Here is a 17,226-nt window from a genome sequence, read left to right on the forward strand (position 1 = left end):
ACCAAACAGACACAGGAAGTGAATTAAAAAATGTTGGGATTTATTAGTTATGGCAGCTTGGAGGCGAACTCAAGGTGTCAGGGGGTGCAGGGTCCTGGGTCCCGGGTCTCAGAAGTAGTTAACGACCCTGCGGATGGACTGGATGTTGGGGTTCTGGGCCTGCCACTCATTGTGGCTGCAGTAGCTGCCGCGCTCCACGACGTACATCCGCCCGCGGAAGTTTGGCTCCTCGTACATCACCCACCTGTGGATGGAGGAACAGGGTCACAGGCTGTTATGTCAGTTTACAGACTGTTTCTAAAACAGGATGATTTTTAAAAGGAATAAAAACATGTTATCTCAAAAAATCCTTAGGAAGAATGAGGAAAATTTTGTGAAAATTTTAAATCAATATTTTAAATATATTTTAATAATGTATTAAATATTCACATAACAATGAAAATAAAATGTATAAAATCTTAAGAAATGTATATTTGGAAAATTGTCCTAAAAATTAATTTGCAAAAAAATATATGAAAAAAGTCCTAATTATAATATAAAAGATGTATTTTGAAAATTAACTAAAAAAATTAAAAATTTTAAAAAATGCTTTAAAAATTAATGTTTCAAAAGTCAAAATATAATATAATATATTGATGATAAGGCAGCATGGTGGCGGAGTGGTTAGCACTGTTGCCTCACAGCAAGAAGGTTGTGGGTTCGCATCCCGGCCTTTCTGTGTGGAGTTTGCATGTTCTCCCTGTGCTTGCGTGGGTTTACTCCGGCTGCTCCGGTTTCCTCCCACAGTCCAAAAACATGCATGTTAGGTTGATTGGTGACTCTAGAATTGCCTGTAGGAGTGAGTGTGAGTGTGTGAGGTTGTCTGTCTTTGTGTGTCTATATGTGGCCCTGCGACAGACTGGTGACCTGTCCAGGGTGTACCCCTGCCTTCCACCCGAGAGAGCTGGGATAGGCTCCAACAGATCCCCGTGACCCTGAGCCAGGAAAAGCGGGTATAGAAAATGGATGGATGGATGGATATTGGTGATATTGAGGGGGGCAGGCACTCACGCTCCGTCTCCGTAGACCTTCAGAGAGTTCACACAGTTCCTGGGGAATCCGCGGCTCTGCAGGAAGGGGCAGTCATCGCAGATTTCCACACACTGGCCTGAGAAGTTGCAGCCCTCGAACAGCTCGATGCGGTAGTGCTCTCCATGCTGCCGAAGACAAGGAGGAACAAAGACGTTGGAATCTGACAAATTCCACAGGGTTCACCTCTGGAGCCACTGACTCTTTTTTCTGGTTTTTATAATCAGACTCAGGTTTTAGGTCCGTTATCTCTGGAGTCCAGCACAGTACTGGAGGAGTAACTATTACACGGGGACTGTGTTAGTGAAGCAGGAACTTATCAAGTGGAAACTTAGCAAAGTGGGGACTTAGTTAACATAGTGAGGACTTTCCTGGCAAATCTTTGGCAAAGCTGGGATCTCAGTAGTAAAACAGGGACTTTGTTAGCACAGCTGGGACTTTTAGTGAGCAGGAACGTTTTAGCAAAGTGGGGACTTGTTCGCCTCCAACTCGTTTACCATGCGGATGGGTTTGCAGGATCCCATGTGGTCGTTGTGGGAGTTCCACCTCTGGAATTCTGGGTACTCGCCATGCTCCAGGATGTACTGCTGGCCCTTGAAGTCTGGGTGGTCGTAGCAGATCCAGGCTCCACTCTCCACACGGATGGAGTTCACCCTTAAAGATTCAAAAAGATTTTTCACAATAAAAGCCTCACAGTTTTTGCTTTATTCACTTTTAGTATGAAACAAATGTCAAGAAGTGTCACTGTTTAGTCTTTTACCATCACCTGTTCATGAAACCACGATCCTGGAAGTTATCACAGTCTCCTCGGACCTCCAGCTTCCTGCCAGTGAAACACTTCCCCTCGTAAAAGGTGATCTGGAAAAAAAAAGTTTGCATGTTTTTCTTCTTTTAGCAGTGTCACAGTTTATGCAACTTTTCCTGGAAACAAACTAAAATTAAAAATATATTCACTGGAGCAAAAGACATTTGATGAAATAAAAATTTAATTCACCAAGGCAACCATATCAAAATCTAAAGGATGCTACCAAATGTTAGCTTCCCCCTGCAACCTACTGGACTGGTGCATGTAGTTTTCCAAGATGTAAACAAACAGGATAATTTCCTCTGTGTTTGTACTGAAGCAGGATCTGGACCAGTGCAGGACTCATTTGACATTCACCAGGTTTTCAAGATTTCCTGTTTTAAATTGAACCTTTGTTTATGTATTGGAACAGGAAGTGTTTCAAATGATTTATTAACAGTTCACTTTTACTCCATAGTATTGGCTGTAATGATAAGTGTCACCTAAATACTGTGATACAAAAAAACTAATAAGAACAAAAATTAATAAGATTAATAAGATCCTGCTCTAACTGCTCATTATTTTGTGTTTTTACTTCTCTTTGAAGTTATTCTGTGTATTTTAAGTACTTCACTGTATTTTTGTTTACACCTTTTATATCTTTTGTTTACATCTATTTTTGAAGTCATTCAATTTATTATGATTATCAGTCTTCATCTCAGTTTTTATCTCTTGTTTTTTGTGAATGTTTGGGGTGTTACATCTCTGAATTATTTTTTTCCCTTTTACTTCCATTTTCTTTTTTCTGAAGAAATTTCATGACAGTGCTGAGCTAAACTAGCAGCAGCTCAATTTTCCAGCAAGATACATTTAAACCAGAATCTAGAGGTTGATTCATGACAACTGGACTTTCAGTTTTTAGGTTGAAACGTTTCACTACTCATCCAAGTGGTTTCATCAGTCTAAGAAAAACTGGACTGGAACCTCCAATTTATCTTCCAGGTTGGTTTCACTCCACCTCTAGTCCCTAAGGCTCACTAGGTGAGCTATGTAAACCAGGTGAGAGTCATTAGACCCACAGTCCTGAGTTGGTTTCACTTCACACCTGGTCTGAATAGGCTCATTAGGTGAACAACAGAAGTGAGCTCAGGTGAGGGTCATTAGGCTCTAATGGTGGACTCATGTGACCAATCGGATTCACCAACAGTGTGTGTCCTCCCTGGAAGACATTTGATGTGTTCCTTAATTTCCTGGGAACAGATGAAAGGGCAGCCTGGTGGACTGAAGACAGGTTGTGTCTGAGCCCTCCACCCCTGTTAAGGGTTTTTCCACTTGGACATAGATAGCTTCTCTGACCCCTCTGGATTTGGGAAGTTGAGAAAGTAACATACTGTCCTTTTTTTTTTTTTCATTTTGAAAACATTTTCATCATTATGGAGTTGAAAATAAAAACTCCCAACAACATTTGGACCACCAGCTGTAAATTAATAAAAATTAACATAAGATAAGAGTTTTTCAAGTACCTTAAATCGCCATATAATAGCGGCAAAAGACTTTATAATGAAACCAACGTATTTCATCAAGTCAGCAGTTTGACCACCAACCACAGTCCCTTGATTTTAGGGGTTTTTGGATAAAAGTCACTCACCTTTCCAGAGTACTGCGACATGTTCTTTCTCTGCTGGATGTTGACCGACCTGTGACCTACGACCCACTCTGTGTAACGGGGGGGAAAAATTGGACCCCTGTATTTATATGGCGAGGGGGCCGGGCCCCGGGCCCGGGGACAAAGGCTGGGGCTTTAAAGGTTTCTGCTGCATCGACACTTTCCCTTCATCCTGCTGCTGCTGATGCTGCTGCCAATGTTTGTGCAGGAGAAGAAGAATGTGCTGAGGTCTGTGCACACACAGTATCTCATATACTGAAATGTGCATCTATAACACTTACACAACCTTTAGGCAACGTTGTTATATAGTGTGGTAATGGATACACAACATTTACATAACATTTCTACAGGAACAAATAGTAGTGTAGTGTATCTAACCTTAACAATACTTTTATGTTCTGTGTCCAGGTGCATATATAACATTTACACAACGTTTTTATCTGCTCACTGTTATACACACACAATGTTTACATAATGTTTGAACCATATTTCTACAGAAGAGCTACAGAATATTTACTGTACCTGCATAATATTTACACAACACTTGACAACGATTGGCCGAGAGCGAGCAGAGAAGACGGGGCTTTATCTCAAGCGCTTCACCTGATTGGTTCAAGGAGAAACCCAGGAAGCCTGATGATGGGTAGACGCGTTATTTCAGCCAATAGGAGAACAGGTCGACACGAAGTGGGCGGGCGCAGCGGTGTAACCGGTAGTTAGCTGCTAAGCTAGTTTAAGACCCGTTACTTTGACCCCGTCCCCTTTGGACCGGACTCTCCAGGATTGAATGGCCGCCGTCGCCCTGAGCTGGTTAGCTGGTCGACGCCTGTCCGCATTAAGAAGGTGATAACCGGAGAAACTGTACGTCTGTTCACACTGTTTGTTGTCGGCGCTGACTGTAACGTCCCTTAAAATGCTAGTTGGCTTAGCTTAGCTTAGCTTAGCTTCTTCCCTACACTCACTGCTTCTAGCTTGTTAGCATGGCTGTAAACCAAGCTAGTACCAGTCAGCATGCCATTCCGAACCTGCCAGGGAATCATCGTGTTTTTGCGCTTTCTTCAGCATAAAAATAAGTCACTGATAGCTGACGGTATATTCGGTGATGTACATCGATAATAAATAGTTACTGGTTAATTCGGCGTATGTAATGACGTAAAGTGTAAACAAATTCAGATTAAAAACGCCTTAAAATGGCGACGCAGGAGACTGATAATGTCATATTAACACTGTTGATGTTTGTCTACAAACGTACATAGACCAGGATGCATCACGTTGCCATGGATACATACTGCTATGCTACACATGCCGAAATATCGATCAGCAGCTCATTTTAATATCAGTTATTAAAAGCACTGAGCTTTGTCATTGATTTATTTTATACACAATAAACTTAAAGCTTCAAGCTTCTTAAGGTAGTTCTGAATGACAACAAATATGTTTTAGTGTGGAGTTAATGAGTCGTGTCATTCAGAGCTCCATTAAATATTCATGTTTTAAATGGGTGGTACTCAGTTGTAATTTCCATTACAGTTGGACCCTGGTGTTGTTTTGCAAGTAGCGTTACCCATTTCCCCTGATAAACACTATAAATGGAAAAACAAATAGTCACTGTTGCCGGTTTTTGTTTATAAGTAAAGATTTGTTGTAATAATTCCTCTTAAATATTAGGTCCAGAGAACAGGGTCTGGTTAATGGTTGAACGGGGTCTTTTTCCCTGTGTGTCACCAGTTGGACGAGTTTATCCAGAGTTCCCAGTCTGAGAATCCGGACCACAGCAGTGATGGGTGAGCCCCAGCTAAGTTTCAGGTTTTAGTCTGCTTCTGGGCCAGGTTTTAGTCTAGTTTTGGCCCTGATTCCTAGTGTGCTTCTGGGCCAGTTTTTACTGTGTTTTCAGTGCTAGTCTCAGGCTGCTTCTGGTCTTGTTCTCAGGTGCAACAGTGGAGCAGTTTGAGCAGGCGAAGACCAAACTGTCAGTGCTGAAGAGAGACCCAGGGAACGAAATGAAGCTGCGAATCTACGCTCTGTTCAAACAGGTGTGTGTTCAGTAGGGTGGGGTGGCCTGTGAAGTCCAGACCTTGTTCTGAACCCTGTAATTCCCCACCCCCCTTTTCCAGGCCACCCAGGGTCCCTGCAACACCCCCAAACCTGGTCTGCTGGACTTCATCAACAAGGCCAAATGGGATGCGTGGAGGTCTCTGGGATCCTTGTCACAGGTGCTTTGGCTGTAAGAGGACTCACCCTATAATCCCTGCTCCCCTTTTAGCCCCGTCCAAACATGAAGTGTCTGTTTCTCCCCAGGACGATGCCCGACAACAGTACTGTGACCTGATCGGCTCCCTGGTTGCGGCGGAAGAAGGGGAAGGAGGGGGGACCGCCTCTGACCAAGCAGCCGCAAAGCATGCTGGGAGTCCAGCAGCGTATGAGACCTTGCAGGTCACCACGGAGGACGACATCACCACCATCAGACTGAACCGTCCAGCAAAGAAGAACGCCATCACCACCGAGGTGGGGGACCAGGGAGACAGTTTGATATTTTCATCTGTTGTGGGGACATTTTGGCGTGTTTATGCACTGTGGGGACAATTGGGGACGTTTTTCATGCCTTATCGGAGACATTGTGTGTCTTCCCCCAGATGTACAATGAGATCATTGTGGCTCTGCAGCAGGCAGCGAAAGATGAGTCTGTCATCACAGTGTTTACAGGTAAAACTCTTACTTTTGTTACACATTTTATATAAATGTAAGGACAGACATTGAAGGACAGAAATGTTTCCTTCATTGTTGGGGGGCTGGGCTAAGTTGGGTTCTGTAAATGTGATGTAGTTAATGTCCAGGCTGGTGTTAACAGGGGCTGGTGACTTCTACTGCAGCGGGAACGACCTGACCAACTTCACCAGGGTCCCTGAGGGAGGTGTGGAGGACATGGCCCGGCAGGCCGGAGACCTGCTCAGGTGATCACTGACCGATCAATCAGCTAATTTGAACACCATTAACATCCTCAATTAAAGATGTTTTTTGTGTCAACATTCAGAATAGTTATAATAAAGAACATAACCTGGAGGGATCCATTTTAATGCTGACATTAAATTCGATCCCTCCAGGTTCTGTTTCCTAATAATAAAAACATTGTCTAATTAGTTTGTTAGAAAAAAAACTGTACAATAATATTAGTCTTCATTAACCGTTTTTAATGTGAGCATTAAAGTGTATCCTACTTTTTCACCTTGCTAACAGTAAAAGGCTAATGCTAGCACACTTTAAACCAGTCACCTAATTAACATGTGAGCTAACGTTTACTGCATAACATAAGTATTTTAACATCATAGTAGCTAACACTGAATATTAGCATTTAGTTCTATTAGCACACTTCATTAGCTGAACTGTCAATCAATAGTCAATATCAGAATGCTAACATTAGCATCTTTTCCTCCACTCCCAACAGGAAGTATGTGAAGGCCTACATCGACTTCCCAAAGCCACTGGTCGCTGTGGTGAATGGGCCTGCTGTGGGCATCTCGGTTACAGTCCTGGGACTCTTTGATCTGGTGTACGCCACAGAGCGGGTGCGCACGGGTACACACACACACACACACACACACACAGCAACAGGAAACAGGCCGTTAACCAGAAACAGTTTTCCGTCCTCCAGGCAACATTCCACACCCCCTTCAGTCAGCTGGGCCAGAGCGCTGAGGGCTGCTCCTCCTACACCTTCCCCAAGATGATGGGCGTCGCCAAGGTCTGCGTACACACACACACACACACACACACCAATAACTGGTAATTTGTAACTAAGTTACACTAAATAAATGAAAATAGGTGAAACTGGAGGAAAAAGTGAAGGACAGATTAACGGAAGGACGTGAGGAAATGTAGACAAATCTGAGGGAAAGAGACTGACGGATAGAAAGACAGGTTGAATGAACTAAGACTGGAGGAACTACCGAAGAATCGAAAGAAAACTGCTCACAGGAGGAGGAGGAAAGGAGAGACTGGAGGATGTAAGGACACATTGAAGTAAGGAAGGAAGGACAGATGAAATGAGAATATAGGAAACTGTTTACATCGTACTAAGAAATTTAGCTTGTTGCCAATGCTAACTGAAGCCTCTCTCCTCCAGGCTAGTGAGATGCTCCTGTTCAACAAGAAGCTAACAGCAGTGCAGGCCTGTGAGCTCGGCCTGGTCACAGAGGTTTTCCCCGACAGCAGCTTCCAGTCCGAGGTGTGGACTCGGCTAAAGGCCTACGCCAAGCTGCCGCGCAATGTAAGTGCAGCCAACTGCGTAGTAACTATTATAATATCATGTTAGTTAATCCTACTTTTTTATTTTTTAACTTTAATACTAAAAGGTTAAAATGCTATTTAAATGTGAAATGACCTGGCCCTCAGAAGTATGGCAATGTTTAATGGTTAAGCTGTTTCACGATAATTTTAAAGTAATTGAACGTTTCCGCTCAAAGCTAAAACTGAAACTGGCTAATCCTCTGACCCCCCCAGTCTCTGGTGCTCTCCAAGCAGCTGATCCGCTCGGTGGAGAAGGAGCGCCTGCATGCAGTCAACGATGCTGAGGTGGAGCGCCTGCTGGAGCGCTGGACATCAGACGAGTGCTTCACCGCCATCATGAGCTTCTTCCAGGGCAAAGCCAAGCTCTGAGAGCAGGGGGATCAGGTTCTTACAACGCCACAAACCAGCTAATTGAACAGAGCAGCACCTTAGACAAAGCCATACAACATTGTGTGGACTCACATTCTGGATTTATGCGGACGCCGTGACCTTCAAAATTGATCCAATAATATTGTTCCTTGAATGTGTTCTGCGTTTTTGCCCGTCAGCTGTAGCTCCAACATTTACGTCATGCAGAGCCTCATGGACCCTGTGAACCAGCCTTCACCCACCTCATTTCCACAGTTTGTCTGTTGGAGTTCAGAAAGGATCCAGACGTGATGTAACATGATTATACCACTGTCATCACCCTAAGGTAGCACTAACATGATGCTAACAACATCTTAACAGGCTGCCCAGAAACCAGTAGCATCATGCTAAAATTGCACAAATAAACCATTAAGAAACATCACAATAAGCTGCCATTGACCAGGCTAACGTCACCCAGGAAACCAGTAACATTATGCTAATAATATGCTAATATACTGCTAACAAACCACCATTATCAAGCCAACAAACTGCAGCCTGTAAACACAGCAGTAACTAGCAAACTACTAAGCTCCCACCAAGGAAATGCTGACGTCATACAAACAAGCTGCTGCCGTCGGGCTAATAAACAACCGGCACCACGCTAACAAACATCTGGTTTCCATCAGAGATAATGTCAGGGCTGTGTGAGTTTCAACAATTTATATTTTGTGATCACTGAATGAACCTGTGTATTTGAACCAAAGTGCCTGAAACACTTTATAATTAAATGTGATTGTTAAACACAAATTGTGTTTTGTATAAAAACTGATAATAACATGTGTTAGCGTTTCTTGCTAATGCTAAAATGCTAATGTAAATCTATCCTGACATAAAAAAAAAAAAATAAAAGACCGTTCAGAAACTGCTTGGGAACCTGCTTTGTGTTTTCCTGTGACCAGTGAGGGCAACCTGCAGCTGTAAACAGCTGCTTGTATTTTTAGCGTAGAAATGTTGGATCAGTGGTTTTCAAATTGCAAAATTACAGAGAAATCAGACAAACGTGCCTGAGAAACCTCATATTTCAAAGCTTGTTTCAGGGCCACAGGAATCCAGTGACGTCTGTCTGTCTGCAGGTCGTAATGAAGAACGGGACAAAAGAGAAGGACGGACACAAGAAAGGAAGTAAGATGGTTATGAGCTGATGGGCAGTTCTCACCCTTTATTCTTGCCTGTTCCACCTGTTTACCACCTGATGACTGACTGCACTAATCAAATGAGGTCTCATCTGATTCATTTCTGTCTTCCCTCGTTTCTTCCTTCTCTCTTCCATTCATTTTTTTTCTTCCCTTCTTTGTTTATTCACTCCTTATTTTTATTTTCTCAACATCTCCTTCCTTTTTCTCGTTTTCTTCCTTGATTCCTTCCTTCTCTCATCACTCCTTATTTATCCTTCCCTTCCTTCTTTACACCTTCCTTGATTCCTTTATCCTTTCAGGCTTTTTCTTCTCTCCTTTCCTACATCCTTCCTAGACTGCTTTATTCCTTTCTTACTTTTTCATTCCTTTCTTTTTCTCTCTCTCCTGTTTCCTCCTTTCTCTCTCTCTTTCTTGATTCCTTTATTCCTTGTCCTTGCCTTGTCGATCCTGACTTCTGTTTACACTTTTCTATTTTTACCTCCTACCCTTCTCTCCTTCTTTCTTTTTTCTTCCATCCTTCCTACCTCCTTTGGCTTTGTTCATTTCCTCTACTTCTTTTCTAGCTTTGCTTGATGCCTTTATCTTTTCCTTTCCTTTCCTTCGTTCTTTTATTCCTCTCCTTGTTTCCTTCCTTTAATCTGTTCTTCCTTCCTCTCTTCTCTCCTTCCTTCCTTATTCCCTGTCTTCCTTTATTCTGTGGATTTCATATCTTTCTATTTCATGCTCTTTCTTTCTTCTCACCTTCTCTCCCTCTTCTCTCTCCTGAGTCACAGAGTGATGATGGGAGGAGACCGGAGAGAGCGAGTCGGAGAGAGAGACTGAGTCCGTCCCCCTCCGGTGAAAAACCCTCCGCCTGCGAACGAGGGATCATTCACTGGAGAGAGAGAAAGGCAGAGACGGACGGAGAAACTGAGGTAACAAAAAAAAAAGAACGTGGAGTGGAATTCCCAACATCTGGGAAAATTCAGCCAGTCTGATTTTTTGGTCTGGACTCATTTACCTTTTTTTTTTAATTTTCTTCTTCCACTCCTCCTCCCTCTCCCTTCATCCATTCATCACAGCCGAGACTTTTTCTTCTTTTGTTTTTCTTTCTCGTGACGCCTCCACGTTTTTTTCCTGGCCATCTGTCCCCATCTAAGAAACACCAGGATTACTCATTTTCTCTCCTCCTCCTCCTTTTTCTTTTCTTTTATTCCTCTCCCTCGGTTTTTTCTTTTTTTTTTCAGTTTTTCTGGTGTCGCAGGTGGAGCTCAACTTCTGAGAACTTCAGAGATAAAAGAAGTAGAAGAAGAATAGGAGGGGTTTGAATTCTTTCTGCAGTTTTCTTGGACTCCAGATGTCTCAGCTCAGCTGGACCCTCCTGATCCTGGTCCAACTCTGCGGCTCGGCCTCAGACACTGGACCTGAGCGAGGCTGCTCCTCCTGCGCCCTGGCCAGGATGGAGTACGCCAACGGAGGAGCGGAGGCGGAAGTCGACTTCGTTGAAGTGGCGAAGCAGCACATCCTCAACGCACTGCACCTGCAGGCGCCACCCAACGTGACCCGCCCCGTACCACGTGCTGCTCTCCTCAACGCCCTGCGCAAGCTGCGTGTGGGGCGCGTGGCGGCAGACGGCAGCGTGCGGATTGAGGAGGAGCAGCGAGGGCGGAGGGGAGGACTTGGAGATGGAGATGGTGGCGACGATGCACAGGAAACAACCGAGATCATCACTTTCGCTGAGGCTGGTGGGTAAAAACAGTTTAACCCATTTGTCCAGATCTGTATGCTACTCTTGCTGATCTATGACAGATTTGCTGATCTCTGAACTAGGTTTGCTAAATTTGCTAATCTGTGTGCTAGTTTTCGTAATCTGTAACCAGGGTATGATAATCTGTTCAGTAGGTTTGCTAATCTGTGTGCTAGATTTGATAATCTGTGTACTAGGTTTGTAATCTGTATTTCAGGTTTACTAATCTGCATGTGTGGTATGGTAATCTCTGTTAGAATTGTAATCTGTGTCCTACTTTTCTTAATCTCTAAATGGGGTATGATAATCTGTGCAGTAGGTTTGCTAATCTGTGTACTAGGTTTGTAATCTGTGTGCTCGTTTTCGTAATCTGTAAACAGGGTATGCTAATACATGCACTACGCTTGCTAATCTCTCCACTGCAATTGCTAATCTGTGTGCTAGGTTTGTAATCTGTATTTTGGGTTTACTAATCTGCATGTGTGGTATGGTAATCTGTGTTAGAATTGTAATCTGTGTCCTATTTTTCTTAATCTCTAAATGGGGTATGATAATCTGGGCACTAGGTTTGCTAATCTGTGTGCTAGATTTGTAATCTGTACTAGTTTTGCTAATCTGTGTATACTAGTTTTGCTAATCTGTATATTAGTTTTGTTAATCTGTGCACTAGGTTGATAATCTGTGTACTAGGTTTGCCAATATATGTGCTATGATTACTAATTTGTACACTACTTTTGCTAATCCTTGCATTAGGTTTGCTTATCTGTGCTGGATTTACTAATCTGCATGGCAGGTGTGCTAACTGGTGTAGTACGTTTGCTGTACTTTGCATTGTGTTTGCCCACTGATTTGGTAAATTTGCTTGCTGCATTCGCTAATCCATCTGTGTAGTTTTAAATTTTGTCAGCTTCACCTAATGCCCCGTTTCCATTACACAGTTTTACCTCTATTTGGTTCGACTCTACTCAACTCAACTCGGTTTTGGTCATTTTCTATTATAACTGAGTACCAACGTGGGCAGCCATCAGTGGCACGACACTGAAATGTCCGCACCTCCTCGTAGAACCACGCTGTTGTTTTGCGAGTAGCGTTAACCATTTGCTTCGCCAAAGACGATAAAAATGGCAAATAAATGGTCACTGTTGCCGACTTTTTAAAAGTGCCGGGTTTGTGTCGGACGTGGTCCGGTGGCATCACTCCCTGTCATGTCGGTGGCCCAGTCTGTTGATGTCACATTTTAGTATCAGTTCAGTTCGCTTGGAACCTCAGCCAAGGAGGTTCTAAAAGAGTACCTGGTACCAGGTATTATCCCCTAATGGAAAACCAAAAAAAACGGGTCGAGTAGAGCCGAGTAGTGGAACAGCTCCATAAGACTGTTAAGACTTCTGTTTAAAGTTTGTACACAGATCCACTTTCTGATACTACTCTCAGACCTGTAGCCCAGAGTTCAGCCTGCCAGGTTGCATTCCTGCTGTTCTGACTGAGCGGCAGACTTTACGACAGTCCGGCTCTGTTTGGGGTCAGAGGAAGGTTGTCGTCTGGGTTCAGAGAATTCCTTCTCTGTGGCTTTTGTTTGGAAGTACCGATGCATTCAGGGGCTTCGATAATTGCGTTCGGCGGCGAACTGGGTTTAGCTCCAACGCTGCCTCAACACAGTATCCATCATCTGTCTGTCAACATTCCTGCACCCACACACACAGATGACAATTAGGTTAATTGAGCGTAATTGAATACATCATTAGGGACATTCCACGATGTTCTGCTTTAATCCTGCTAACTGTAAGCCCCCCCCCCCCGGCAGGGACAGGAAACACCAGGCTTTGACGATTCCTGGTGCAGGAGGCAAAACAGAGCTCCCTAGAAAATAATCCAGTTTTTAGGTCTTTAACATTGTTATTCCAGCTGTCAGTGCATTTAATAGTACAGATCAAAAGTGTTTTATGTCCTGTTTGACCTTTTTCACCCCAGAATAATCCATTAGCATCTCCCCAACATAGAGTATTCATAGAAATAAAGGTAACTAACACTGACATGTTAGAACATTGTGAAACTGAAGAAAATCTAAAAACTGCTCTTGTCAGACTAGAACTGCCACTGCAAAGAGCTTCTTTATTTGTCTGTATGTTTATTATTTGTCTGTTCAGATTTGACTGTGTTATTACTTTGGGAAACCAGACTCCATTTTTAATTTTGCTATTCTGCATGAAAAGAGAGTAAAACCGGCTCTTGTTGCAGCACCAGTGTGACCAGTTTCAGGCAGGAACTGGGGCAGTTTCATACTGTTGCACAAAGGGGACCACTGGAAAAATTAAAAAAGTAGGATATGTAGTAACACATAAACATTTTACAGTAGCAGCTGCTGATGGTGCATTTATTTTGAAAAGCTTTGGAGCCACATTTGTTTTTATCTGCTGTTTGACAACATAACACACAATTAGGTTCACATGGAGACTGGCTGTGTGTGTGTGTGTGTGTGTGTGTGACTGACACACCCCCGCTGAATCACATGTGGTGCCAATAAAAGCTGAGCAGGGCGTTGACTCGCTGATGTGGACCAGATGTTTGTCCCTCACAGTTTGATCTACACCTGAAATGTAAGATGCAAAAGTGACGATCCAATATTGACCGACTGTCATTTAACTGTCTCTTGTTTCGTGCACACTGATGGCTAATGGGAAGTGTAGAGATTAGCAACAAAAGAAACTCAAATAGCTTCAGAAACTACTGATAACTGCCATTCACTATTGTGATACCTTTGGAAACATTTGGCTTTTAGGACAGAATTTCAAGTTAGCTGCTCAACGTGTAAAAATTCTATTGAAATGAGGAAATCTCCACTAGCAACTCAGCTTTTTGCTCCCAGACAGAAGAGTTTGCACTTCCTGGAGTTTGTCTTCTGCGAGTTCTCTCTCTAATCTGCCTGTTTACCTGATAGTGATATTTCCAAAGTGGTTTATTACGCTAGGAAAAAAAATAATAATAGCAGCAAAGCCCAATTTAGAAATTTAAAAGCAAGCGGTTCAGACAATGCAAAATCCAGTTTAGATCCTCAGACATTAGGTTTAGAGTGTGAAAAACCAGATTTAGACCAACAAATACCAGGTTCCCTGTTGTGGACCCAAAGCTGACCACAGGTATAGTTGTGCTTCTGGTCCTGACTCTGTCTTTGTACTCTCAGGCGAGGCTCCAGGCACAGTGGACTTCGCCCTGTCCAAAGACGCCGGTGACATGTCCCTGGTGGAGCAGGCCGAAGTGTGGCTCTTCCTCCGTCTGGCCAAGACCAACCGCAGCCGAGCTAAAGTCAAAGTCCAGCTCCTGCAGTGGGACAGCGTCCTGGCGGAGAAAGCAGTGGACACCCGCCGCAGTGGCTGGCACACCTTCCCGGTGTCGGCAGCAGTGCAGGCACTGCTGGGGGCCATGCGGGGTACGGCACTTAGCCTCAGGGTGTCCTGCCCGATGTGCGCTAATGTTGGTGCCACACCCGTCCTGGTTAGTGCCAGCGGCAACCAGTCCCACCGGCCCTTCCTGGTGGCAGTACTCCGGCAGGGGGAACCAAGGCAACGGCGGCGAAAGCGAGGGCTGGAATGTGACGGGAAGGTGCGCCTGTGCTGCAAGCGTCAGTTCTACGTCAGCTTCAAAGACATCGGCTGGAGCGACTGGATAATTGCACCGCCTGGTTATCATGCTAACTACTGCGAGGGCGAGTGCCCGTCGCACGTGGCCAGTGTGGCTGGGTCCGCACTGTCCTTCCATTCCACTGTCATCGGACACTACCGCATGAGGGGTTACAGCCCCTTTCAGAACCTCCACTCCTGCTGTGTCCCCACTCGGCTCCGGGCCATGTCCATGCTCTACTACAACGAAGAGCAGAAGATCATCAAGAAAGATATCCAGAACATGGTTGTGGAGGAGTGCGGCTGCTCATAGACAAGCCGGATCAGAACCAGTGTCTGGAAGAAGCCATTAAAGAAAATATAGTTTACAAGTAAACCAGAGTCCAGAACAATCCAGTGACCAGTGACCAGAAAGACAAAAACTGGAGCCTAGAATGAACTAGTGTCCAGACAGAAACTGGATTTTTGGAAGGAAACAAGAATCTAGAAAGAAACTACAACCCAGAAGGACCCAATAGGCTGTTTCTTGACTCTAGTGCACCCCCGAAAAATGTAAACTCTACTGCACCGCAGATAATCTAGATTCATCCAGCACTTTTTGAAAAAAACAAAATAAAAACTTTTTATTATGGAGGGGAAAGAAAAACATCTCAACTATGCAACTTGTTTTTGTTTACTTCCTCAAAAGTTTGTGTTGTGAGGATTTTACTTGAAAGCGTTAGCTTACCTCAGCTGCTGGAACCAAACTCTTCTTTAATCGTGACGATGGCACAGTTATTAATTGTAACTATATTATTATTATTATTTGTATTGTGTTGTTTTATTTTTTTGCACTATTAGCAATGAGCAGATTAGCTTTGACAGCTAAAATATTTTAAATAGTTGGATTCTAATGTAAAAAAGTAGCAAGGTGAGACTAGAAAAGATCTAAATAACAAATACCTGTAAAAATATTTATAATTCAAATAAATCAAATACAATGGACTTCAGAAGATGCTAAAATGCTAAATCAAAGCTAAAAGCAACAAGAGAGGATTTGCTGCTGTGGAGACTTTTGCTATCTGGCGAGTTAGCACGAAACATTAGCATGCTACAGCTGTACATTTGTGTTTCTTTCTCTCAGCCAAAATTTGATGCTAAACTGTTAGCCAACAGCACCACCCACAAATAGAACAAGCTAAACTGTTTTAATTTTTATGAATGTTTATTTTTGACTAAATTCTGGCGTTTTGTTTTAGCGATAAGAGGATGCAAGCTACCCTAAAACCAGCTTCTGATTGAGGGAATGTAGCAACATTAGCTGTACAATTAGCACTAAATCCTACCAGCTAACGAAGTATTAAATCCAAAACCTGGGGCTTTGAGCTAAAACACAAAAACAAAACGAGATCTGTTCAATCTTTGGACATATTAAATTCTATCTTCAAGCTTAAGTTGAAGTGACTTCTAACCAAAAGCTTTCTATATTTGCAGGATGTTTACAGCATGTTTGTTAGCAAAACAGCTACAATTAGTTAAGACTAGGGCCAACAGTTTTCAAATATTTGAATAATCATTAAATGATGGAAAAAAACATAATAGAATATTTCATGTGGCTTTGGTTTTGTCTTTACAATAAAACCCCAAAAAACCAAAGAGCCACTTTTCTGTGGTTGATATAGTTTTACCACAGCACCAAATTCAAACAACAGTAACGAGTAGTGCAAACTCTGCCAGGTTAAATTAGGATTCAATCAGGATGAATTAATTAATAAATAACATCTCTGCACAGCTGTTTGAAGATCAGGCATCCAATAGAAAGAAGGTCGCCTTCCGCAGAGAGGCAGTCCAAAAACAGCTTTGTCCAACAGGGGCGGACTGGGTCTGAGAAGCAGCCCTTGATGACTCAGCCCAGGCCAATTTTTGATTTAAGGAGCATGAACCAAACACATCTGTGAAGCCACACCATGTCCCCTTCTGTCTGTTTGGAGTAACTATCTTAAAAGACGATGATAAATTAGAATTTAAAAAGAATAAGGATAGATGTGTGATGGCCGACAGACAACTAATATTCAAATCGTTCCCTTAGTAAAGACATGTTGAGAAAAATGTAGCAGCACTAGCTGGTCAGTTAGCATGAAATGCAACCAGCCAGAGAAGTGAGGGACACAATAATGACAACAATGATTTTTAGATTGAATTTATGTTGGCCAATAACTTGGCCCACTAATCTCCAGCAACTTGCAACAAACACGATTAAATCTTTGTCAGAATAACAACCTGACCGACGGCTACTAGCAAAGCGATGAAGGAAACACTTTAGTGTTAGAATGAGGGATTTCATGTGGTTTAGTCAGAGGAGGAGCTTGAACCTGGGGATGTTTGGGTGCTTTAGAAAAAAAATGACAGCTCCTTTTCCCACAATGCTCCATACTCCATAAAAAAAAAAATCCATGTTGCAGCTGCTGTCTTGTTATATTTCAGTGCTTTTCTACAATTTTGTTGGTGACAGTATTTTGTGTGGGGGAGCCTGTCCCTTTTTGTGGATGTTATGTTTATTG

General features: G+C 43.1%; 3 protein-coding genes across 5 annotated transcripts; 2 read left to right on the forward strand and 1 right to left on the reverse strand.

Moving 5' to 3' along the window:
• Positions 1–25: 25 nt before the first annotated feature.
• Positions 26–3,618, reverse strand: LOC113121918 (gamma-crystallin N-B). The gene is made up of 5 exons (XM_026292812.1): positions 3,501–3,618; positions 1,835–1,926; positions 1,566–1,722; positions 1,051–1,196; positions 26–244 (listed from the first exon to the last, which is right to left on the reverse strand). Exons 1-5 carry the CDS (start codon positions 3,519–3,521, stop codon positions 109–111), a joined length of 552 nt encoding a protein of 183 aa, XP_026148597.1. The 5' UTR covers positions 3,522–3,618; the 3' UTR covers positions 26–108.
• Positions 3,619–4,214: 596 nt separating this feature from the next.
• On the forward strand, positions 4,215–8,960 carry eci2 (enoyl-CoA delta isomerase 2). Of its 3 annotated transcripts, none has more exons than XM_026292779.1 (11): positions 4,215–4,361; positions 5,247–5,302; positions 5,448–5,551; positions 5,633–5,731; positions 5,817–6,023; positions 6,152–6,221; positions 6,367–6,469; positions 6,961–7,081; positions 7,168–7,257; positions 7,639–7,782; positions 8,016–8,960. In XM_026292779.1, the coding sequence occupies exons 1-11, from the start codon at positions 4,306–4,308 to the stop codon at positions 8,169–8,171; spliced, it is 1,206 nt and encodes a 401-aa protein (XP_026148564.1). In that variant the 5' UTR covers positions 4,215–4,305; the 3' UTR covers positions 8,172–8,960. The 3 variants fall into 3 exon arrangements, with proteins under 3 accessions (XP_026148564.1, XP_026148565.1, XP_026148566.1); XM_026292780.1 differs by having other exon boundaries at positions 4,245–4,379; XM_026292781.2 differs by lacking the exon at positions 4,215–4,361 and adding an exon at positions 4,496–4,587.
• Positions 8,961–9,094: 134 nt separating this feature from the next.
• On the forward strand, positions 9,095–16,689 carry inhbaa (inhibin subunit beta Aa). Its single transcript, XM_026292783.1, has 4 exons — positions 9,095–9,332; positions 9,646–10,260; positions 10,573–11,070; positions 14,251–16,689. Exons 3-4 carry the CDS (start codon positions 10,683–10,685, stop codon positions 14,997–14,999), a joined length of 1,137 nt encoding a protein of 378 aa, XP_026148568.1. The 5' UTR covers positions 9,095–9,332; positions 9,646–10,260; positions 10,573–10,682; the 3' UTR covers positions 15,000–16,689.
• The last annotated feature ends 537 nt before the right edge of the window (positions 16,690–17,226 follow it).

Source organism: Mastacembelus armatus, chromosome 20, assembly GCF_900324485.2.
Source record: "Mastacembelus armatus chromosome 20, fMasArm1.2, whole genome shotgun sequence".
In the NCBI taxonomy this organism is placed as follows: Eukaryota; Metazoa; Chordata; class Actinopteri; order Synbranchiformes; family Mastacembelidae; genus Mastacembelus; species Mastacembelus armatus.

What these genes read in the sequence shown, in the direction of transcription:
- LOC113121918 (XM_026292812.1), bottom strand. Translation starts at nt 3,521, where the DNA reads ATGTCGCAGTACTCTGGAAAG. An exon ending in TGTCGCAGTACTCTGGAAAG is followed by an intron (nt 1,927 to 3,500) that starts GTGAGTGACTTT and finishes TTTTTTTTCCAG; the next exon opens with ATCACCTTTTACGAGGGGAA. An exon ending in GATCGTGGTTTCATGAACAG is followed by an intron (nt 1,723 to 1,834) that starts GTGATGGTAAAA and finishes TGAATCTTTAAG; the next exon opens with GGTGAACTCCATCCGTGTGG.
- eci2 (XM_026292779.1), top strand. Translation starts at nt 4,306, where the DNA reads ATGGCCGCCGTCGCCCTGAGCTGGTTAGCTGGTCGACGCCTGTCCGCA. An exon ending in TCTACGCTCTGTTCAAACAG is followed by an intron (nt 5,552 to 5,632) that starts GTGTGTGTTCAG and finishes CCCCTTTTCCAG; the next exon opens with GCCACCCAGGGTCCCTGCAA. An exon ending in CTCTGGGATCCTTGTCACAG is followed by an intron (nt 5,732 to 5,816) that starts GTGCTTTGGCTG and finishes GTTTCTCCCCAG; the next exon opens with GACGATGCCCGACAACAGTA.
- inhbaa (XM_026292783.1), top strand. Translation starts at nt 10,683, where the DNA reads ATGTCTCAGCTCAGCTGGACCCTCCTGATCCTGGTCCAACTCTGCGGC. An exon ending in CATCACTTTCGCTGAGGCTG is followed by an intron (nt 11,071 to 14,250) that starts GTGGGTAAAAAC and finishes TTGTACTCTCAG; the next exon opens with GCGAGGCTCCAGGCACAGTG.